Source organism: Uloborus diversus, chromosome 9 (assembly GCF_026930045.1).
Source record: "Uloborus diversus isolate 005 chromosome 9, Udiv.v.3.1, whole genome shotgun sequence".
NCBI classification, from domain to species: Eukaryota; Metazoa; Arthropoda; class Arachnida; order Araneae; family Uloboridae; genus Uloborus; species Uloborus diversus.
The window spans coordinates 41,865,180-41,890,549 of NC_072739.1; the positions used below are offsets into that span (position 1 = coordinate 41,865,180).

Below are 25,370 nucleotides of genomic sequence, written 5' to 3' on the forward strand. Positions count from 1 at the left end.
AATTCAATGTGTGTGCAACTCTTCGCCCATTTTGCTGAAACAAAATGACCCAGAACTCACCACGTGGAGGTGGTTGCACTTCGAGTTCCACCCACACCCAACCCAACCAACCATCCAATAATTGAGTGTGGTATTTCTATATTTAACATTTAAACATTAACATTAAAGGCTGATTTTTTGGAGAAAATAGGCATAACTGATCTAGATTTTAGAGTTGCACGGATAAATCCATCTCTAGCTTCAAGCCCACATACTTTCTTCGAGGCTTCTGTAACAAGTTTGACGCATCTCTCAACAGCCTGGGTGTGACAGGGGAACTTTTGTATTTCTCTGATGGGCGTAGAATCAGAATTAATTAATGACTTAATGTCATCTTCATTAAGGTCACGTAGAATTGGAGGGGAATACAGCACACAAGAATTCCAATGAATAATTTCGGTGTAATCGGTTGCTTGGAAGTTAATAGTCGGTGGTACAAAATTTCTGACAATCTTCTTCTTCAGAACATTTTGTCTTGCTTTTAAAAGTCTTCTGTAACCCAGCTCGCGAATATGTTTTCTTTCATCCACTAGCATTGCTAACAGAAGATTTTCTGGATGTGCGAAAAATGCGTTTCGTTGTATGACTGGATCAACAACTTGCAGTAACTCTTTGGATAAATATCTTGATGTTTGAATCGCTTGGAAGACGTGTTTTGGTCCATCAGTAAAATACTTGCTTTTTTTAACGGCGAACCACACAGGCATATATGATTTCAAGATGAAGCAAACTATTTCTTTTAAGTTTTCTGATGGCTCTGCAGAACTTATATACAACCTAAGGATTCTGTTGGCCACAGTTAGCCATCTGGAGTGGGACAACGGACCAGGAGTCCGATTTGCTAAATCTTCCGGACATTTTCCCTCGGTGATTGCATTTGCAATTTCTAACAAATACTGTTGGTCTTTACTTAAACTCTTTTTGTCTATATCAGGAATCAAACAGTCTATGGGTTCATAAAGGGCAATCGGAAGTTTTTCACAGCAAGTGAGTTGCTGTCCTATTTGTCCACTAAAAGATTTAGGTCCTGATGTTTGACCGTCAATATGTTGAAAAATGTGGCGAAAAGGAAGCTCATTAAAATGCAGAAGGCATATGCTCCATTGAACTGGACGTCCTATGAAGTTTTCTAGGCGAGAGATGACGCCAGTCTTCCAACCAGTATTGGTTACAGTGCCATCACAGCCTATTACTTCGAGCTTTTCTAATGGCATTGAAAGCTCAGACAAACAGCGAATAATGCTTTGCATTATATCATTCGATGAACTTGAGGAAGGAGATATATGTCCTATATAAGTTGATCCTGGTTCCATGATAAGAGAATAGTGTTCTTCTTTCAGCTCTCTACGAAATTGCTTCGCATTCAACTTTTCAAGAACCAAAGTATCATCTTTTCGTCCGTCAAAGAAAAGACCCCAACTTTCTTCAGGAGGTATAAATTCACTTTGTAAATCTGTTCTAATGCGACTTTTGTCTCTTCTTATTTTACACTTATCAACCACAAATGAAGAGTCAGTTTTAGTTATCATCCCGACGTCTTGAAGAGCACTGGATGCTATGGCTGCTGTAGCTCGATCAGAAACTCCAAACCGATCGCTATTTAGTGCTGTTGCGCTGAGTTTAACTCTCATCTGCGATTTTGGCTTTGTAGTAGATGTACTTGGTAGTATGTATTCATCATCTGCACATGAGTCCTCACTGGAACTGTGTTTTTGCTCTTCAATTGTAGAATATTCGCGTATGTTAGAAATTTTATCTCCACTCACTACTCGTTTAAAATCGCGGGCGTTCCTCTCAGCCCTGATATTCAGTTGCTTTGTAACCTTCTTATCAATAGGTCCGATCATTCCGATATTGTAATGCCTTTGAAGATACATGAACTTCAACTCAAGAACAGGAATTTTCTTAGATTTCTCACAGGAGCATTGGATTGAAATTGCACATTGACATGCATCCGGTGTTTTTTTTTGCATGTACAGTTCACTGTCATTGTGCATTTACATGCAGAGACATCAAAAAGTGACTGAGCTTTCAATTTAAAATCTTCTAGTCTGGATTTAAATGCAGGCTTGTCTTTGTCACGCTTGTAAGACTTCATTAAGTTGGTATAGGAGTCGTGATACGCATTGATCATCTTTACAATTCGACAGTCAGATAATGCTGGAATCGATGCTTTATCATACAAACATTTCACGTGTCCCGCAACAGTAGAGGCTACTTTGGCGAAACTTACGCATTTGTTTTTTGTCACAAGTGATAAAATGTATCTCTCTTCAAAGCAGCACTTAAGAACACATTCGTATGTCGGCAGCTTATTTTGATTGAGACTTCGAGGCTCACCAAATATAGGGCAACAAAACTCTCGTCGGGAGTTTGCAATCACACTCCTAGTGAGTGTGAGTATATTTTACGATTCATTCATTATTATGTAATAAAAATCTGCGAAGCAACACAATGTTTGATCTGAAAAACTCAGCGAAATGCTGTGAAGACGAAATTCGAAACGCTTTAATTCGAACGCTTTAGTGCGGAAAAGTTGCCAATTGCGATAAGAATTAAAAGCACACCAAATAGAACAAAATCGGATAACATCTTCCGGTCGTGCAACGAACTCAACGGTACGCAACGCTCACAGCGAAATGTGTGAGCAGGAACAGGCGATAGATGAGGGAGGGAAGGGCAGTGAAATCTACTTCATTCTAGTTTAAACCGGTTTCAACTACTTCAGTCTAGTTTTAACCGTTTAAATAGTGTTCGTGTTCGTTTAGTTTTAGAAAACGAATTCAGAGTTGCCCCTCAAAAAGTGAAGTCTTTGTAAAGATAACTTTTTTCTAAGATATTGCGCGAGCGGATAATATTTGTAAATTGGTTAAATTATAATTTATTTGAGTTATTTAAACCTTAATCCGAACGTGGAAAACTAAAGCTTGCTTTTTATTAAATTTTTAAATGATAGAAAAAAATGACAAAATAGATCGATTTTAGCAATTTTTTATGACATTCAAGTTCGTTGCGCGACCGGAAGATGTTATCCGATTTTGTTCTATTTGGTGTGCTTTTAATTCTTATCGCAATTGGCAACTTTTCCGCACTAAAGCGTTTCGAATTTAAAAAAAAAGTTTTTTTCGACCCACCCTACCGGACAGCTTGCCAGGTGTCATGCACCCACTGGGCCACCTCCTCACACGACGCTTTTCTCATTCTTCCTGCTGCGGTGTAGGAGTGGATTCCGCTGCGCATCCACTCCTCCCACTTTTTACGCTATTCACATTTGAACACCCGATTTACAGTTATGTCAAGTGGTTGCAGGACTTTGGTGAGCCCACCTGGGATCACCGACAATTCAGAGCTCATTTTTTTAACTTCCGACTTCACTGCCAGAACTAAATGCGAGCGCATTTGATATAACACAATGAGGCCTTGGGAGCGAAAAAAAGTGCCCTTTCTCTTCCGGTAGACTGCCACCAGCCAAAGGAGCATCATTTCTTCACACATTCAGCCCTTTGCGTTGGGGCTACCTTCTTAGGGAAGTTTCCTTTAGGGATAGTTTTTCTTTTGAAGATGACTAACGGAGAAAACTTTTCTCGGTCAGCAGAGCAACTTAGAACACAAGGGAATGACGATTTTTCATTCCCTGTTGTCAACACGGAAACAGTTCTTTCACCTGTACCATGTACAGTTCTACTTGGAGGGCAGTCAAATGTGAGGGGCACTTTGTCCATATTAATGATCTGCCCGCCATACAACTTCATGTCTTAAATTTTCTTTTTCGTGAAAGTCAAAAAAGCTTCCTTCTTTTCCATCCAATCTGAAGGAAGCTTTTGCCCAACAGTGGTTTTAGCCCGCACAGAAAGTCTTTTCCTTTTCATAAACCGGAAGCACCAAATGGGGGCCTCGACGAAGTTCGTAAACCCCATGCCAGCAGCAATGAACTTTGCCTGCGTCCTAATTCTCACGGTGGACACAGGCAACCCTTTCTCATGTTGCTCCAAGGTCCATTTGGCAAGATTTTCCTCTAAAGCAGGCCAAGCTACAACGCCCGTCCGACGAGACCTTTTCGTCTTCGGCATTTTTTCGAGCTCGCCCTGCTCGGATTTCCAGCGCCGGATGCGTCTTTCGTCGTTTTGAAATTCTCTAGCGGCAGCGCTATTCCCAATTTCTAGCGCTCTCTTCACAGCCGAGAGCTTGAAAGCAGCTGTGTAGCTTTTCCTTTGAATAGGAGCCATCATAAACAATCCCAGAGAAAAAATAACCAAGGTAGTACTAGTAGACAAAGCAAGAATGATAGAATAATAATGCAGTAAATCTCGTGCGTGAAAAAAGAAAAGGTTGAAAAAACGCTATGGTTATGCAAATAACTTGTGGTACTAGATTACATCTTTGTTTGGTTGGATGAAAAAACAAACTTAGTAATAATAATAATAATAACGGTAATAATAATAGTAAAATTGTAACTTCATTCCAAACTAAAAAAATTTCAAATCAACGTGTCATAATTGTTACATCCAAAAAATTGCTGAACTTTTTTTTATTTCATCATGATTAAAATATTTAAAAACATAATTCAAAATAATGTTTTCAAAAGCTGCATCTTCAATCAACAGTATTAAAGTATTAATAATAAATTAGCGATTCTTCCACTTTAGTGCTTTGTGAAATGTATTATATCATCACACATCTGGCAGCATTGGAAAGAATAACAAGGGCGAAATCCTATGGAAGCGCACCTCAGTTAGGGGAGTAAATTCAGAGCAAATCTGTTTGAAAGTGCGATTTGAGATCTCTTTGATTGGCGTTTTTGAATGCTTTTTTTTCCCTGCTCAATTGTGCAAGCATGGAAGTCTTTAAGAAAGTAGGGTGAGGGAAAAAATTTTTTTAGATACGCCATAGATGTTAAATTTTAATTTTAAAACACGTATAAGCCATGGCTTATCTACCCGAAATTAGGGCAATAAATGATAAATATCAGTATACCTTTGACAAATTTTCTATGTCCTTTATATAAAAATGGAGATCTAGTTTTCTTACCGGTTCATGACGTTTTTCAAAAGCTGTTATCTTCATGAACAGATCCTAAGCTGAAAACCATTCTTCAATGATCATGTTTTCTGTACAAAATCTGTCTTTCACTCCTTGTATGCCAGAATATAGGCGATTTGCTTTTATTTTTGGACCATCACTCTTAGATAAGATTGTACCTTTCGCAATTGAGTGGGTCAAATATGGGTACATATGTCGAAAATTTCGCAAACCATTTTAATGTTTGATGAATAAAAATCCACTTTTGGTTTTTTAAATTTCTGCCATTAATAGTTTTCTGGTTCTGCCTAAATCTTCAACATTGTATTGCCTGGACAAGTCTTGTGAATAGTTAGTTCCATTTTTTTTTCCAAAAATTAAAATGTCATCTACATAAATTAATAAAAATATGTCACTATTCCTGGTATAAACACAATTATTTCATTTTAATTTTAAGAAATATTAGCCTCTGAAGGCACTGTCTATTCCAGGTATCAGCTCTTTCCGTACTGGTGTAGTCCATCTAGTGATTTTTTCAGTTTTAATTTGTTTCACTGCAGAAAATGCCCTTTCTACTTTCACATTTGAAACTGGAAGTAGCCGAAAAATATCTATGATGCAACATAGGGACAAAAATTCACTGCAATAATTCTTTTTCAAACACTTCCACAACATATTTTTTGTTAAGGGCTGCAGATTTCAGAGCCAAAATATTTTGAAAGTTCCATTCATTGATAATATTTTGTTCTTCAATACTTTTGGTTTGTAGTACCTAGTTGAGATGTTCAATAACGGCTTTCAAATCCTCGCACCCAAAATTTGTAAGTTCAGCTTTATCTTTGGGCCACAATTTTGGTTCCAACAGTCTAACAGCACGAAAAACTGGGCATTCTTGTATGTCACCTTATTTGCTGTACACACATTTCTGCAAATTGCTTAGTACATTTTCACAATTATTGCTAAAACTTTCATTATACATACCATTGTGCACAAACTCTATACCACAAATTTTTTTTTCCTTCATCACTTGAATTTTCTAATTGCAATAAGTTCCTAAGAAAATTTTTCGTCCTGTAAATGCTTAACAGAGTCGTAAAATTCCTCAAGGGCATTCAAAAACATAAGAGTATCTACATCATCAGTCTGAAGTACTGAAGATAATTCAGAAAGCGGATGTAACACATCGTGAAGCAACAATTACCAGCACACAAATTTAACGCTCTTGATCTTGTTCAATACACCAACCATTTTAGCTCTCCCTCTTTTTCATTCTGAAACTTGGATCAGTAACTATGGTTTCAATTTGAGTCACAATTACTACATAGTTGCAAAGTAAAACGTCTACAGCTCTTATTGTATGTCCAATCCACCTAGTGCTGTAAACTCTCAAAGCAGCTACATTAGATATGTTTTTTTGAAGAGGTTCGGCCAATTCCTTGAACTGATGAATTGGTTTGGCACTTTTTTCGTAATGTTTCTGCAACTCTTCCATGAATCTTGCTACAGATTCAAAATAAGTTTAGAGCATGAACTTCTTCATGGTTAATTCTAAGCAATGGACAACTAACCAAGGACAGGTTTTTTTGAGCAGTGCTGCAACACCACCATGTTGACCCATATTAACACTTGCTACATCAGCAAGAAAAGCTATTAGTTTCTGTTCAAAATCTGTAATGCCATATTTGGTAAATGATTCTATCAATAAATTTTTAATACCCAATGCATCAGCACTCTGGATTTTGGAAATGTTCAAAAAGCTAAATTTAACATCCCCTTCATCATTCAAATACATAATGTAGACAATTTCATGTTCGAGAACACTTACGTCTGTACTACTGTCATTAAATACAGAGAAATATTGCGTTTTCTGTAACTCATTCACCAGATTATCTTTCAGCACTTGTTGCTCTTGTTGAATTCAATGCATGCATTTTTGTGGTGATAAGTTTGGCCCAAATCAACACCATGTCGCAGCTCAAATTCCACAAGTTTATGATATTTAAAAAAAAAATTCTTCCTTAGCTATCACATATGATATATCTACTAATTTTTTCGGATGTGTATTAGTAGCTGTGGCTACAACTGCTAGCCATAGACTGTCCAATGGGAGTGTTCTTGTAAAAATCATTCAACGACAGCACAGCTTTTTCACACTTGGAAGTACTTGCCTGATGCATCTCAGATTTCAGATGCTTTTGCACGCTATATTTCTTCAGTTTTACCAGACAGACCAACAATAAACGAGCTACTGAAATTTCTCATTGTCTGCAATGATTTTACATAGTCACGGCAAATTTTGCAAAACACAGTCTTCATCGATAATTTATTATTGTTTTAAACGAAGTCCAACCATTTCTTATTCTAATCCAGTTCACTGATCCATTTTTTAATAGTGGAGATTTTAACATATGTGCCAGTAGACATTTTTACTTTCTAAGGAACACAGATCGTAAAAATGCTACGTGCCGATCAAAAAACACAGATCTAACTCTGCTACTAGGAAAAGCACGTGGACAAATACTCTAGCAAGCACTCTACTTGAAGGGAGAGGCGCGAGAAAGGGCAGAAAGGTCATGTGATATGAGAGGAGCAAAGCAACTATGCATGCTCTGCTCTTGTTCTACAGCGGTGGTGACCTTGTCCCGCTCTGACCATGAGCGCTCCTTTGTGATCGGACCTCCCTCCAAACCGGGTGATTCAGCATTTTCTCGTTCCACGAAAACCATCTTGCATACCTTGGGCGCCATAGCCTTGAGACAAAGATCATTCACGTTTGGCTGGGAAAAGGGGGGAGGGAGGAATGAACTAATGCTTGTGAGGGCACAGTATACAAAAAATATAATTTCAAAGGAAAAAAAATTTAAACTTTGCTCTTAAAAAATATTCAGTATTTTTTTTTTTTTTTTTGCATTGCAAAAGTTGCGATGCAATTTATGATATTGTATTGCATTTCGTACATTTTGAATAGCAAATTGAGATGCAATACCGCTTATTTTCTACGCTGCAACATAAGCTTCCTTTTTACGTGCAAATTTCTTTTCCCAAATTTTTCTCCTGATCCACCCTTTTGACATGGCGGCCAGTTACAGTCAACACTTTCATGTCCAAATGAATTGCATTTGAAGCACTTACCCTAAAAGGACCCTTTTCCCTTAATTTTTTCATGCACAAATGCTTTATCCCTGCCCTCATCAAAAAAATTTAGAATCGTCAGCCATTAGAAGGGTTCTTACATTATCAACTGTAATTGCTTCCCCGCAATTCTTTAAGCCCGTAATCAGTGGGTCAAACGGGTCAGGCAAGTTGACCAGAATAATTATTCCGGCAACAAACTCTTTAACAGGTTTGCTACCTGTAGAGTTTAATTGTTGATATGCTGAAATTATTTTATGTGGATATCTGGACATATCCCTACTGTCTGTAATTCGAGTATTGAACAATTCTTTAATTACAGAAACTTTTCTAGTAATTCCTTTATCATCATATGTCTCAGCCAATATATCCCATGCTGCTGTATCACTAATCAATTCCCTTATGTCATTCAAAATAGTATAAAGAATAAGGTTTTGTTATCTTTTACTTCATCACAATGGGTTCCTTCAATCCCATAGATCCTTTTTAATAAAGTGCATCTTCATAGCAAATTTCTAATCTAAATTATTTACCCTACCTATCAATTGTTTGTGTGTCAAGCTTTCCCCTCCAGGAGTTTTTGCTTTAGGAATTGTTAATTTTACAATATTACATAAACTAAATATTTATTTTTAAAATTTTATCTGAAATTAAATATTTCTCAAAGCTACACGCCAAAAATTTTACTCGACAAATAGATTTAAAAGGATTTGTACTTAGAACAATCTTTGAGCATTTTTTCATTAAGCCTAGCAATTACCAGATAGGTACAAAGTTATTTTAATTATGAAAATTTCTCAAAATTAAAAATTGTTTGTTCCCCTTATGCACTTTACAAGCTACCCTGGGCCCCATTACTTGTAGAATTATATGAAAAACTCATGCCTGTGTGTGAGAGAGAGATCAATTTAATAACTCACGACTCACAAGTGCTTCTGCAGAGTGTTGCACATTGGTAGAAGCTCCAGAGGAACGCTTACTATGTTGCGGTTTTTGGTCCGTTCAAAAACATGCAGTGGCACAATGTAGCATAAATTGCTGTTTTCATTTTTCCTACATCTAGAGCATTGTCTTCGCCTGCTTTTCGATAGAACCCATGTAACTTCACGATTGTCTCTTCCTTTAAACTGCCATTCTTTTTTTCCACCAAGAGTAAAACCTTTTACTTTTCACTCTTTAACTTTACTACGAAGACCTTTGCCTACTCATTTAGCAACATGATTCAGAGATTCTTCTTTTTCAATTCTTATGTCTGAACCGTATATTTTAGCCTCATTCAGAGCATCGAAAGTGCTAGAATCCCCATCGGAGAGCATGGCTGTATGCCGCAGATGGGAAGTTTCAGTGGAATGCCTCTACATAATTAATGCTGCATGCATTTCCACGCTATTTGACGATACACTGAAATTTTTCTGACATTCATTCTTCTGTGCTTCATACCAGATTTGTTATTCTGGAGTTACTTGTCCTAAGTTCTCAGCTGCTTTGCATTCATGGCAAAACTTCGATATAATTTCAAAGTCTATGACCAAACCCGTCACTATTTCTATGACAATGCCATTTAGGGATTTCTGGCCACATTAGGGCCAGTACTGTCATATGAAACCCAAACTTCTATTACTTTGTCATCTTTCAAATCTGGGTTTGTTTCCACATGAATCCCTCTCGCTGCTTGACGAGAAGTTTACAAAATGTCATGATGCGCGCGATTAATTTTGCAAAGTGATTCGAAAACCAAATAGATAACAATTTTAGGCCGTGGAAGTGGAAGCATCGCAGCCGCGCATAACCACAGACCAACGACTGCCTTGAATGCCAAAGAACCAAAATTTAAAAGAGACTTACCCGGGGGTGGTGTGTTTGTTGACGATAGGAAGCACAAAATTCATTACCATACATTCTTTATTCAATGTTAACTTCTAAGCAGACACGAAGATAGGCACTAGGCGTGGTGATCACCAGAACATTTCTCTTAGTAAAAAAAATGCGAGGAATACAGACATAAGAGTTCAAAAAAGAAAAGGCGGAGCTGGCAGGGGTTGCAAAGTTCGTTAAAGGTCAAAAAAAAAAACGTAGAGTTCTCGCGGAGGGTGGTGAAATATTTAAATTGAAATGGACGGAGGACGGACAGTTCGCTATGAAGATGGTGGGGTGTTATTTAGGGATGGCTTATGGCTAAAATGCCCGTTGCAGGCCGATGTACGTTGAGACGAAAATGGTGCAGGCTGTAATCTCCATGGTGACAATGTTGAGCTCGTCACACGCTTAAAAAGGAATCAGGATACTTTCAAGGTAATTGCGGATCCATGCCGTCACCTCATGCTATGTAGATCATCGAAAGGGTAGTTACTTAAGGGGACGATTCCGGTGCACTCTGCGTGCCGCCATCGGACGCCATCATACAAACAGGTGATGGATCTTCTATGCTCTCATCTTCGGCTGCGACGAAGTAACGATCTTGATTATTATACTTTAAAACATATATAAAAAAAATAAGACTTTCACCTCATGTTGAGGTCTTAACAATTTCGCGGTGAGCAACGGCCGTCCCCTGACGCCGTGCACCGATGCTTCATTATCGCCATCGTAGAACAAAAACCGGAGCCGCAGAAATAGATTCATCAGCCCCTATTATCCATTCTGACTCATAATAAGAACTGATTTAATTAATAATTGTTTATTGTTTATGTTTTTTATTTTGATTTATTTAATTTTAAATTTTAAATTTAATTATAATTTTGTTATTTGTCTATTTATTCCATTTTATTTTATTTTATTTATTTTATTTGGTGAAATTTGGATTTGCTTGTTTTGATTTGTCTTAAAAGAGTAAATGCGGTTAAATGCGATAAATGTATATTATAACCAAGTATAATGTTATAATATAAACTAAATAAATGCAATTAAATACAAATATAAATGCAAACATAAAAGTTTGAACATTATAGACAAATTTTGAATAATTGATAAGAATATAATGTCTATAATGTTTTACTTAATTATCTGATTACTTCTGGCTTCCACCCGGCATGGTCACTTGGATGGGAGGAGCTTTTATGTCAGCTTGTTTTAATGTAGTGGCTTTGTCAGCTTGTCCTTTAAAATATCTTCTTCTATGCCCAGCACTGGCAGCAACATCATCTAATTTAACTTCATTTTCATAGATGTCAACTTTAGGAGCAGCAACAAAGGTTACAGCAAACATGTTTCCTTTTTTATTGATTGAGTTGGTGTATTCAGTCCCTTTCATCAAAAGCATTTGATGGAAAAAGTGTTCTGCTGAATTTATATTTTCAGATTCTTTTCCAGACTCTATAATGCTTTCCAAGAGTCTCCAGTAGGTTGTTAGTAGATATAAAGCAGTGTTTTTCAACCTGTGGGTCGCGACCCCCCAGGGGGTCGCGAAGCCTTTGTAGGGGGGTCGCGAGAACTCAGTAAAAAATCAATAAATTTTAAAAAGGTAGATATATTAAGAAAAAAGTCGCGAGAACTCAGTAAAAAATCAATAAATTTTAAAAAGGTAGATATATTAAGAAAAAAGTTTACAAAATGATGCTCGTTATGTTATTTATACACATTACACATTAACATACTACACATATCACACATTACCAAAAAATAAAATCTTCGAGTACTCGTTCATTTTAATGTGAAGGTTGCGCTTGATTTTGTTCAATCAATTTCTCCCATCGTGGATCCGTTTTTGCAACATTAAGTATTAAATCGTTTTCCAAATTTAAGCGATTCCTTAGTTTACTTTTTATTTGGGCCATTGATGAAAATGTCAACTCGCACAAGTACGAGGTAGCAAATGGAATCAAACACTTCAAAGCCTCGTTTGTTAATTCTGGGTATTCTGTTTTTCTTTTTAACCAAAAGGTATCCAAATTTTCAGACTTGAATTCCAATTGTAACATCCCATCGGCAGATAATTCTAGCAGATTCTCTTTGAGCTTAGTTGCTAAATTCGCCTCATTTATAGCTGCATTTAAAAACGGATTTAAGATCCATCTTTGCCCAGTGCTATCCGATATCTCTTGCACTGAGAAGTAATGACATAATTCTTTCTTCAAATTATCTAACACCATTTTCATACCAGATATATATGAATTGATGTTTATCTCGCTTCCGACTTCTTCAATGAAAGACTGTGTCGACGAAAATGAATCAAAGTTGTTTTGATTTATAGATGATGACCAGAATTCAATTTTTTTGATAAAGGCATGGAGTTTGTCTTTTGCTGTAATGACATTTTCATCCCGCCCTTGAAGACTTTTATTCAAGTTATTTAAATGCTCAAATAAGTCCGAAAGAAAAGCCAGTTTCAAAAGGAATTCCGGGTCAGAAATGAATTCAGAGTAATGTGACTTGGCTTGCTGTAAATATACTAATAGTTCAGCGCGAAGTTCCATAACTCTGGTCAGTACTTTGCCTTTCGATAACCACCTAACCTCTGTATGGTAAAGCAAATTTCGGTGGAGAGCCCCCATATCATCACAAATGAGTCGAAACAATCGAGTCTGCAACGCTTTTCCTTTAATAGAATTTACAATACTAATAATAATATGTAGAACTTGACTGTATTCTTGTGGCAAGGTTTTGGCTGCAAGAGCTTGGCGATGGAGAAAGCAGTGCATCCAACAAGCGTTTGGCATCTGTTCTTTCAGTCTAGCAATAAATCCACTCTTCGCACCAGTCATGGCTTTTGCTCCGTCACTACAAATAGCAATGCATTTTTGTGCCCAATCGATATTCATATCTTGCGTAGCTTCAATGAATATGTCATGCAAGCATTGACCTGTAGTATTTGTGGGAAGTGTCTTGCAAAATAGTATTTCTTCAATTAATTTTTCATTGGATTCAAAACGCACAAAAGCTACAAACTGCGCACAACCCGCAATATCCGTTGATTCATCAAATTGCAAGGACACAAAAGAACTTTTCTTTATTTTTTCTATGACTTGATCACGAACATCAGTCGCCATATTGCTTATCCGGCGTTGAATAGTATTGTCAGAGAGAGGTATACTTTTGAGCTTTTCGATCTCTTGCTTGCCAAACATAATCTCTGCTATATCTAAAGCCGCTGGTAAAATCAAATTTTCGGCGATAGTGTGAGGTTTTCCTGCTTTAGCCACACGAAAAGCTACTCGATAACTAGCAAGCAACGCTTTCTCATTTAGGTTGGACATTTGTCCTATAGCAGTTTTTTGATGTTCAAGAGCTTTTAATTTTCGCTCAAAAAATTCCACGGGTTTATTTTTTTCATTAGGATGTTTTGTGTTTAGGTGGCGTACCAACTTCGATGGCTTCATGCTTTCTCTTGACAAAATTTCAAAGCAAATTACGCACTGCGGTTTATTGTCAATCACAGTAAACCCAAATTTCAAATAATTCTCGTCATAAAGACGTTTTTTCTTTATTCCACTACTCCCGCTAGACGTTGATAGTTCTGATGATCTTTTCAGAAATTTATCCATTTTCAATGAAAACAAACAACACAAATAAATACGTAAAACAAGTGTTTGATATCTTACACACAGTCCGTATAACACCGTAGTTTCACTTCCGAATCGTTTTCACGTATCGCGGTCTTGCTTCCGATTTCACTTGCTTTGCGCTCATGCACTCAACTGCAACTGCCGTAGCCGACCGCCCCTTTTATAGGCCTGCGCATTCTAGCGAGAATCATCTCGAAGCGTAACGAAACGTCTCGAAACCTGTGGACCTTTCGCGCGGGGGACTACCAGTGCCATCTGTCGGTAGCACTCGGAACCTGTACTGTTTTACGTACTTAATTATATATTTATATTCGAATCCTAATAACGCAAACGCCTAAAACTTTTGTATGGATTAAATATTTTTAACATACATAAAATAAAAAAGGTCGGGGGGGGAGTCGCGAAATATTTTTTGATACTAGGGGGGTCGTGTCATGAAAAAGGTTGAAAAACACTGATATAAAGCATCTGCGGATGTAAATTTTAAATGAGTAATATATCTAGCACTAGCAGCACAGTAAAAAAAACTTCTTCTAAGATCATTAACACTAAAGACACCATGCACAGGTACCATCATGTCAGCAATTCTTCTTAATGTCAATGAAAATGGTGGCATGTATTTACTAGTAAATCCGCATGCATGATCTGTCATGCTTTCAAATTTCTCACCTGCATTTGTTAAAAATCCCAGTATTTTCCCTTTGCTAATTGTTTGCTGTCCAATTACATATAGAGCAACATTTAGTTTTCTCAATTTTTGCCATGCTGCTGCTGTAAGCTCTCCAGTACTAAGAATTCCTGTAGCTCTGGTCCAAAGATATGTGTTAAAAATAATGTCAACATTGGCACATTGTTGAACTTTTACTGCACCAGCTTCCTTGGCTTGATCTTGCTCATTCATCATGTTTCTTACTTCGATTCTAGCTGTCGCGAAGATTCTTTCTTGTGAATCTTGGAATGCTGCTGGTAAATGTCCATAGATTCTAGCATATTCTACTGCAGCTGTTGAGAGTAAGAGATAACCTTTGCGGTCTGGATTTTCAGCATCTGGAATTGTAATGTGCAAGTTGCTAAATCCATTCTTCTTTCTTCTTGTAATACTCATTAAGCAGTCTTGTGGGTCTCCAGATTCAATACAATCTTTATATGCAGGCAAGTGTGTTGCACCTGTTCTTGGTCCTACAACTACAGGATTGCCAAACCCTCTTTTCTTAATTATGGACTGCATCATAGCTTGTAATGTTGGGATAGATTCTGGAACAACTGGAATTGTAGTGCTTACAGTCTTCCCTGGGTCAGCAAATTCAACAAGCGGTAACATTTTAGCTTCGTTTAGCCTTTCTCTGAACAAATTTGAAGTTCTGGCATATAACAATAGATCTTCATCAGAGCAATCTGGTTGGTTACCTCTTTTAATAAATGCATCAACCATGTCATTGTAGTCTTCTTTAAAAATTTCAGTCACAGCTGTTTGTACAAACCCTTTTGTTAATAACCAAAGTGCTGGTCTTCTTGGAGCAGCTAATTTAAGGTACTCATCGAGCCACTTGGCAGTGACACTGGTTTTCTCTTGAATACTTGCAATGTTGCCATTAACAGTCATAAAAACACTTGAATCAATATTTACCTTGCCCATTAATCCTGGTGTGGTGGTGGACAGAGAGTTTGGAACAACACCAACATACAAAGATTTTAGCAAGTAGTTAAATTCGTCCAAATTTTTAACAGTAGGGAAGTCCTTTTGGTCAAGCTGCTTGTTGAGTGCTATCTTTACTGGGTCTTCTTCCTTTTTTGAAGTAGAAGGAGCTCCTTTTATGATTTCCTCCATAAGTGTTTTTTCAATAGGAGTTAAATTTGCACTTAAGCCCAATACTTCTAAGTCCAATCTATTTCTTTCTTCGTCTGTCATCACTTTGGACTGTTGTTGTTGTGATTTATCAGCGTCTTCAGCCATTTGGTCAATTTCTGAATCAGTGTCGGCAGTGTCAGATCCCCTTTGAGATGTTCTCTCGATAAAGAGTGCTGCTGAAGATTTTATTGGTAATGTGTCCTTGTTTTGTTTATTCTTTGACCTTCTTTTTTTGCTTTGTTTTTTATCAGAATCACCTGGCATTTATTGGTGAATTTGATAAAATTTAAATTTTGAATTAAAATTTTCTAAAGTTTTAGAATAAATGAAAACAAACATGTGATTATAATATAATAATAATTTAAATAAATTAAATCATTTATTTAAGTGTAAATAAGAAAATTGTATAATATCACTCTAATATGTAAACCCGAATGGGTTCGTGAGGGGCTTGTGTATCTTAGAGAGAGCAGCAAGTAGAGTGAAGTGGGGTGGAAAAATGAATCGGCAAATGAGCGATCAGATCCGGGTACGCGGCGATGCGCGGGAACCAATGAGTGGCGCCCAAACAACGAAGGGAAGGGGACGCTACGCCATTTTAATGGCCGACAAGAAGATGCAAAAAATCGGATCGACGCTTGAAAAATTGACAAAAAGCTAAACGATGGGAAAAGTGAATAAGTCACATATTTGATATCTTAAAGTGTGCGAAATTTAACGGGGGAACGCGGGGAAAACGTGGAATGCACAAGAAAATAAAAAAACAACAAAATGGGGGAAGAAAACGATTAAAATGACCGAAAACATGGGGAAAATGTAAATGGGTAAAAAAATTTGATATGCATTATCACACAAAACATCTAGCTTGAACTTTGATTTAAATTCACACAGAGAAGCAAAACATTCCCAACAGAGCCGAGAGTTGATTCCTGGAGTTTAACCTGCACAAAAGAAAATTTGCTCATTTTATTTTCAAAAACAGCTTCATCATTTTTGAAAGTTGTTGCATATCCATGTTTTTGAATGTGAATAACTGAAATGAAATTTCAATTCAGTTCTCGAATGTATAGTGCATCAGTAGGGAGAATACTTTGTAGTCTAAAGGACCACAAATAATTCATTCCTTTTGCTTCAACTTCTAGTTGATTTGATTTTTCAAGACTTGACACAGCTCCACATTTTAAACTGTTTTCAATTAACAACTGGAGCCATTATGCCACTTTTTACAATGAACCTTCTAACTTTTATTGCACCTGAAAGGGAAGTTACTGGAGCTGTTTTGTTTTTCATGGAATATTCTTTCCATTGGGGGACGCAGGACCATTCTAACGCTTCCATTTTCAAATTGCTTCAATGAACTGTGCATGTTGTTGCCTCAGGGCAACCGTAAGACATCTAATCCCAGGAATAACACTAAGGTATCCTACTGTTGCTCTGAGGCGATAATATACAAAGCATGACATCAGATAAAAATGTATTAAAGTTAACAATTAATACATAATTTTAAAAACTGAAATTCTTGTTTTCTATTTTGTCCAAAGCATTTTTATAAACATAACACAGAACATGATTTGGCCACTTTTGTGTCCTAGTTGTTTTCGGGTTGTATGCTCTGTCTTCAGACACTGGATACTGTTTCAGATTCACACGATGAAGCAGGACACTCTGAAAGGGGCCTCACCAAGTTTTCTACAGTTTGAAATAGACCCCTTACTTTTTTAACAGCTGATGACAATGCTTTCCTTACTTTATCTTAACAATTAACTTTAAAGCTTTTATGATATTGTTGGAATTCTATCTTCAACTATAGGGAAAGGCAATAATTTAATTTCAAGACAGGGAGTTAATGGTTAGGTTTTCTATTTTTAAGAGACTATTTTGCCTGTTGACAGGGGCGTAGCTAAGGGGGGGGGGTTTGGGGACAACCCCCCCCCCCCCCCCGAAAAGTTAGTCTCAAAAAAAAGAAGAGAAAAACAAGAGAGAAGAGAAAGAAAAGAAGAGGAAGAAAAGGAAAAAATTCCAAGCGATTATACACATATATATATATATATATATATATATATATATATATATATATATATACATATATATATATATATATATATTATATATATATATATATATATATATATATTATATTTTATATATATATATATATATATATATATATATATATATATATATATATATATATATATATATATATAAAAGAAGTAACCCCCCCCCCCCCCCCCCCGAAAGTCGGGTCTAGCTACGCCACTGCCTGTTGAAGTTGTTTCATTACCTCTGGTTGATTTAAAATTCGACTTTCAAGCCACTTGTTGCCGTATGAATCATTTCTTAATGCTTCTGATGGTAGAATTCTTCACTGGATTATATAAACTCATGTGACGGAGCATGTTTACAATGACGTTTTTTCCAGAGATAGTGGTTCCAGATCATATTGCTCAATTGCTTTTGAACATTCTTCAAAAATCATTGAAGATTTTTCTGTAGCTTGCTGATCCGTTTTGTAAATTTCAATAAAATTTAGTTATTACGGTTAACACTCTTCTCGAAAATTTTAGTGCAGTTATCGCATTTTCTTTTGCATACTAGGTACATATAATAGTTGTCTTCAAAATGATATAAAATTTAAGGCCATGAATAAAATTTAAAAATATATTATGAAGATTACAATGTTGGCAAAATGTTACAATATGAAGTTTCAGAAAATTTTATCTAAAAGAGCTATAAATGACAAATTATTAGCTATACATCAAAACTTTTGGGTTAATCAATCATAGCATACAAAACACACTGCAAATTTCATGAAAATATCTTTATTCTTACACAAGATATTGTATTAGTCATAGAGATTTTGCTCAAAAAATCCATTTTGAGCAAAGCGCATCTAAAGAATAAAGTTACTGTAGAAAAATATGTCCTAGCTGTTAAATAGTCTAAAATTTCCCGCTCTTACATGTCATGCCTTCTCATCATTCTGCAAAAGTTTTCTTTTTCACATTGCTCGAACTTTTTTCATCAGCATTTGCAGATGGTCGCAATGACGACGCTCTTTTCCCCAGCAGAAGTTACTGTCCTGTTATGCGGGCAGTTGAATGTCAAGGGGACTTCATCCATATTCACAAGTTGTGAGGGCTGGAAGTTCGTTTTATTCTTCAGCTTCTCAAAGTAGTCCAGAAACTTCTGCTTCTTCTCCATTTAATCGACCGAATCATCAGCTGGAGCAGGTGTAATAAACCAAACTTCGTATGCATTTCTTTTATCAAGTTCCAGGGGTGCCTTGCTCTGACACTATCTCCAATGTCAACCAAAAACGAATCTTCCACGATGAGGGACAATCGAGGGAGGGCTTCATCATCATTCTTCTCCCGCTGGGCTTCTTCCATGTCGTTCCCGAATCCGGGTTTCATCGCTTCCCATCATCTCTTCTGTACTAAAACGGCTTGTGCACAGATATTCCACGTGTGGTAATTTCCACCATTTAACTTCGGCATTCTATAATCTTCGGCAAACATATTTATTGCTTAGTGCATTAAAATTTAGAGTAGGTTCACTTCTAATCAATATCTTTTTCAACGGGTGAAGGACTCTCGCTTATACTTATAACGTAGTTAGGCTTGAGTGGTTTCATTACAGCTTTAAGTTTTCATTTCTTCTGAAACGTAATCTGTGAGATAAAAAAGCGCTTTGTGCATATAACGCATTATTTAAAAATATATAGATATGTTCCGGATTTGAGAAAAGAATGTATTTACAGAATTTACATTCATGATGAAATTAGAAGCACACGCTGTACGCTAGCGAGCTCTAGCAAGCGAAAGCAACAACACGGAGATGTTGCCAAACTACACTGACTTAACTTCAAAAGAGTGAACTGTTGTCAAACAATCAACTTTGCACAGTGTTAAAATAAACATACAGTTAAGTTATAAATAGGATGAAAATATTTAAACAGTGAAATGGGCATTAATTTAACAACATATTCGTTATCATCACTCTGAAAACGTTTTCTTTTCACAATGCTCGAACTTTTTCGTTAAGCTTTTGCAGATGGTCATAATGGCGACGCTATTTTCCCCAGCAGAAGTTACTATCCTGTTAGGCGGGCAGTCGAATGTCAAGGGCACTTCATTCATATTCACAAGTTATGAGGGTTTTAAATTTGTTTTATTCTTCATCTTCTTAACGTAGTCCAGAAACTTCTGCTTCTTCTTCATCGAATTGGCCTAAATATTCTGCCCCACATTTGATCGGATCCTGAAGGACAATTTATTCCTTTTCATGAATCAAAAGCTCTAATTTGCATTGCCTTTGATGTTGGCGATCCTCATGTTGGCAGCGATGTTCTGGGCCTGAATTCGGATCCAAACTGTAGAAACGGAAAGTCTTTTAAATCCCTGCTCCAAAATCCACTTCTTCAGATCTCGCTCTAACTCCGATCAGTGAGCTGCTCTTCCCTGTCTTGCATGGTTTGCCTTTGGCATCGCCGCAATGGTAGATTTTTCTGATCTCCGACAGCCAACGCATCTCTCATCAATACCAAATTCTCTGGCAGCAGGACGATTTCCTATTGCTTCTGCCTTTGTTATCAGCTCCAACTTGAAGACTGCAGTATAGCTTTTCAATTGTTTAGGGGCCATTTCAAAAGTAACTCGGTGCAAAAATTCCATAAAAAAAGATAAGCTAGGAGCACGCAAACAACACCAAAAGAAGCAACGATGTAAGTGAATAAAATTAAGAGTTTCAGGAGAGTTTCCGATTAGATTGCTTGAACACCCCGAGCAACACTTTAGTGAGAGGAATAAATCCCCTTTACAATACTGGAATGTCTATCCCCCTCCCGTAATAGTACTTGTGTTAATAATACTTCTCCCCCGACCCACTGTTCCCCCTTCTCTCTAATGGCGCTTGCTAACCCACATGGTTCAGTGTTTCTCTCCTCAGTGAAACAAGTGCAGTCCCTGACTTGCCCCCCCCCTCCCCCCTTTTGCTTTACTTGTCCTGTCACCATAGGTCGAAGGATTTCGCAAAATGGAAGGGAACAATGTGGTGGCATCTATTGGCAGCATTTAAAACTTTCTTTAAAAACTCCCTTTTTTTTCTTTTTTTACTTGAAAAAAAGACACTGTACTTGTTATATGCACCACACAGGAAATTCTTTTACTTGTGTGTGCAATGGCGCTTATTCCCGAAAATATGGTAGACAAAGTGCAAGTACCACAAGTATGTTCAATTGATTTTTGTTGTTAATTTTCTCCATTGAAGCCCTTTAATAAAATTACAGTTCTTGCATCTTCAAGACAAGTTAGATGCTAAACCAAACCTTGAATCCTCAATAAGTTTAACTTGCTACTGAAGCATATAGGGGAAGAGAGCAGTGCAAACGCAGAAATTAAGTTTTCTGTGCCTCTATTATAGGATTTCCTGACAGCTCAGAATTATTTTCAGAAGTTTTTTCATCCGAAAACATAAGGCTATCTCCTAGTTTAGAAGAGCTTGCAGTTATAACCAGACCATCATTGGTGACAACAGTGTCAGGGACAGGCTGCACATCTTCGACACTTATGTTTGAGTAGCGATTTTCAGTAAATTTTTGCTCGAAAGAGTAAGGCTGTTACCAAATAGCTTCAAGAAACTAAGAAAAAAAACCTATTTGGTATTTTGAACCGACTTTAACTCAGTGAACAAATTTTTATCCCAGATAAAATGTGCGGTACTTCTGGAATCAAAAAGGCAAGCGTTTTCACATTTTGGAATAGTAGTGTTGGCAGAAATTTCATTAGAATCATTCACTGAAAAAAACATGCCAGCTTGAGCATTTGGTTTAGATTTAGTATTTACATGCTTATTTTAACCATCTCTATTCTTGCTCCAACACCTCAAGCTAATGTGACCCTTTTTCTTACAATAATGACAAATTTTCTTTTTAAGAAAAGGTTGACTCCTGCTATTTGCCACTCCGAGTCTATTTGGTTTTGTGAAAACATTCATTGCCGAATTTTGCATATCTGGTTCTTTAGTCAAGTATTTCATTCTACCCTCCTCGGCTAATAACTCTTCTTTGACCTTTGGGAAGGTAAACATGCTCTCATCCCACCAATAAATAGCCTGAACAATACTGTCAAAGTTGGAGGGTAGAAACCTAATCAATTGGAAAGTTTGAATCTTTTCTTCTATGACATAACCATTGTCAACAAGTTGTTTATGAATTCCCCCCAACCTGGCGGCGAATCACCCAACTGATTCATTTTCATTTAACTTACAGAAAAAAAATTGGATTCTCATAATAGAGCCATTTTGGCCAGAGATGGGGGCTCAAAGTTACCCTATAGGGTATTCCAAGCTTTGCTTGGATCTTCTATATCGTCTATCAATCTTTTTACATCATGTTCTAAATTTAGATAGACTATTGCCAAAGCTTGACCACATCTTTTCCGGTCACGTGCTGAAATATTTTCCCCCTCTAATTTGTTTTGTGTTACCTCCCATAAATCTCTTTCAATTAGTATCATCTTAATACCCCTGGACCAGGTAACCCAATTATGGAAGCCCAACTTTGCAATATTTCGATAATCTTTATCCATTTTGCAGAAAAACATTTCATTTCCCACAGGCAGACCGAACCACACACTCTGCTACCAGATGTTGGAATGTCTTCTCTTTTTACCGTAAGTTCATTGAACTAAATTAAAGGAATTCAGAACACAACATCAAAAGCTGTGCAGTCTGCCAATCGGAAATAAAACATACACAGATAGTGTTAAAAAAAAATTCTGAAAAATATCAGTTTACATTAAATAAATTATTTAGTTACATACCCAAAATAATTTTGACGAATGTCACCTTCCATTGACTAATTTGCATGTCCCCAAACACTAAGACGAGGAACACACCAACCAATAACTTGAACCACCACTGTTGACATTCCCGCAAAAAGTTCCGCAGCACAAGAACCGATAGGCTTCTCAGCTCTAGTAGAACCTTCTTCCTCCACAGCCTAATACCACAGTACCAGACACCGGGATATGTCGAGAAACTTCAGGATATCACTCAAGTACTTCCAGAAAATTCGACTATCATTATATCACCGTTGTCCACCGATGATTCCCGCAGAGGTAAATCTTCATACCATAGAAGAAGCATAGATTAGTCGCATGGAACACCGGCCATGTTTATGGAGTAGGCCTAGCACATTTCAGCTATCTTCTCAAGTCAACTCACACAAATAAATTCGTAAAAGGTGACATTCACTCCACAAAAAGTGAGTAATTTAAAACTTAAGCAATAACATTACCACAGAATAAAATTTATTTCACACCCTGCATGAATCCAAAAAATTTACTTCAACAGCGACTCGAGCAGGTCGTTATTTCAGCAGTCGCAGCCCAACATGGTTGCCAAAACGGCAAAGACCAACCCTTGATCAGTCAACAAAACCGGCAAAATGACAAAAGTAGGGAGTAAGCACCGAAAGTATTTTAAAAAACCAATTTATACATTTTATGACCACTATACATCATATTATGACACACCCTACTTTGCATTGAAGATATACATCTCAACTATTCCTGATTGAGTTATTGAAACAACTTTCTATTCATTCTTTTGGCTCAGAGTAGCCAGAAACATCTCAATCATTGGGTGTTATGTCATAACATGATTCCGAAGTTGCCCGAATCAATTTCGAGTTATCCGCCGCCGGGACACAGGACACGGAGTAGCAAAATGTAACGGAGGTAAGTTTCAAAACACAATTCCACATGTGAAAACAAATTAAAAGTACTTCAAGATATCAAATAAAGGCTTATAAACCCAACAATTTTAAATAGACTTCTGTTTGCAGAAGTACTTCCAGTGAACTTTTACAGCAGACAGCATTTTTTTAAGTAACTACAACTTTGCTTCTATTTGAAATAGAACAAAAAGGAAAACTGTTTTAGAAAGAGAAATATTTGAATTTAAGGATTTTCACACAAAAATATTTTGACCCTGATAGTCAAAAAATTGTCTCTTTCAATGTAAGCAGTTGCCTTAAATATGGATAAAACTACTATTCAACTCACAGTCATCCTTTGTAGGAAGTCATCATCCTGCCAATATAAGATGACAGCCACCCAAAGCCTTTGCTAGTTTTACATTTCTTTATTCAGACAGCATTTTTTGCTTGCTGCACAAATGCTTTCATTTTCAGTATTGCAAGTTTCTTTATTACTTTTTCGATATTGATTTTAGTTTAGCAATCAATTCAGCAGAAATATTTCCTTCCAAAAGTAAGACATTTTATCACTATTTCACTATGAAACAACAACATCAAAGCATAATCATTCTACTTGCTACAAGTTCATTTATTTATGTGGAATTTGCTTCAATTCCAAATAGCATTCTTACTGCTAAAACAACTTCCACTCTCTTTGTACAAAATGGAAATATTCCTTCCAATATAGTGGATCAAAAGAATGTTGATGTTGTATGATGTTGTCAACCATGTGTTTTGCTTGAGTAGTGATATAGTATGAATCAATCTGCTGTCATTCAGAAAATCTGTTTTCCGTCAAGCTTTTGTCAATAATGTGGTCAAGGCAGCCAAAAAACCTCACAAGCTAGGATCTAAAAATATTTTTACTGTTAAAAAAAACTTTGTTTTGCTGCTCATGACAACTTTTAATCCTTTGTTGGCCAGAAGTCTCTTCTGTATGTTTTCGTTAGACAATCCACACACAAAACGATCTCTCGACGCTTCATCAAGAAATGCATCAAAATCATGAGTAGAAGCAAATGTTCTAAGTTCTATTTAATACTGAGAAACTTATTTAATTTGGTTTATGAAAATGGAAACTCAAAGCGATGTTAGTAGGGGCAATGGTTTCTAAATGCTGTGTCGAACCGTTTTTTGATTTTTCGTGTACTTGCAGTCGCGATTTCGGAAGCAGAAAATTCCGAAGGACTTTATATGCGTTATCTCAAATGGCTCAGATGAACACACCCACTGGTTTTCAAAACCCGGCGCCAACCAGATCAAATACAACACTTTGCTCTAAAGTTTTTGTTTCTGGAGAAGGTGCCAAAAACCCTTTTTATACCTTTTTGTTCGATCAATGTTTAATACAGAAATGAATAAAATTAGCTTTACAAACAATAGCTAGATAAATATTACATTGGAGGGAAGTACAGTAATTCATATGTTTTTGATAAAAATTTTAAAGAAAGCATTGAAGTATTGTTGAAATTAATCAGGGGTACGGAAGTTTGAAACCATATTCCTCATTTTTAAGAGAATTTCACAACATGTGTTAAATGATCCAAATTATACAGAATTAAAAACATTAGATTTAATGTGTGCTGTATATGCGTGTGTCAGTTAAGTTGTTTTAGTTTTTCTGTTTTGAAATAGTTTTAATATAAATTTTTTTTTACAGGCTTGTCTCGTTGAAAAGTTTTTGAATGTATTGTTTAACTACATGCAGAATGATTCCATGTGGCAAAGTATGTGTGCTTTAGTAATTTATTTGTTGCATGTTTTTGTAATTTTGAGGTGACATTTTGCTTCAAAACACTCATGTAAAACATTTCTTGATTAAATTAAACTAAGTCAATATTTTCAAAAGTATTAATTATAAATTGGCGTAGTAGAAATTTATTCTTTATGTGAAACAAAAGAGAAATGCCGAGTCGACTTGGATCATATTTGAAAATTTTTAGTTGCATTTATTTGTTCTAAAACAACCAACTGAATGTTACTAGTTAGCCTAGTTTTATTGAAGAAAAAAAACACTTGATTATTTGTGGAAAACTTATTTTTGTTAGATTTGTTACTACTGATGATT

At 36.4% G+C, this 25,370-nt stretch overlaps 1 protein-coding gene across 1 annotated transcript in view; it reads left to right on the forward strand.

Annotated features, from left to right (window-relative positions):
• Window positions 1-25,370, forward strand: part of LOC129230175 (GTPase-activating protein and VPS9 domain-containing protein 1-like) — a 145,680-nt gene that overhangs the window by 108,702 nt on the left and 11,608 nt on the right. The window contains exon 23 of the mRNA XM_054864577.1: window positions 24,963-25,029. Coding sequence (XP_054720552.1) covers window positions 24,963-25,029 — 67 coding nt within the window. The remainder of the gene's footprint in view (window positions 1-24,962; window positions 25,030-25,370) is intronic.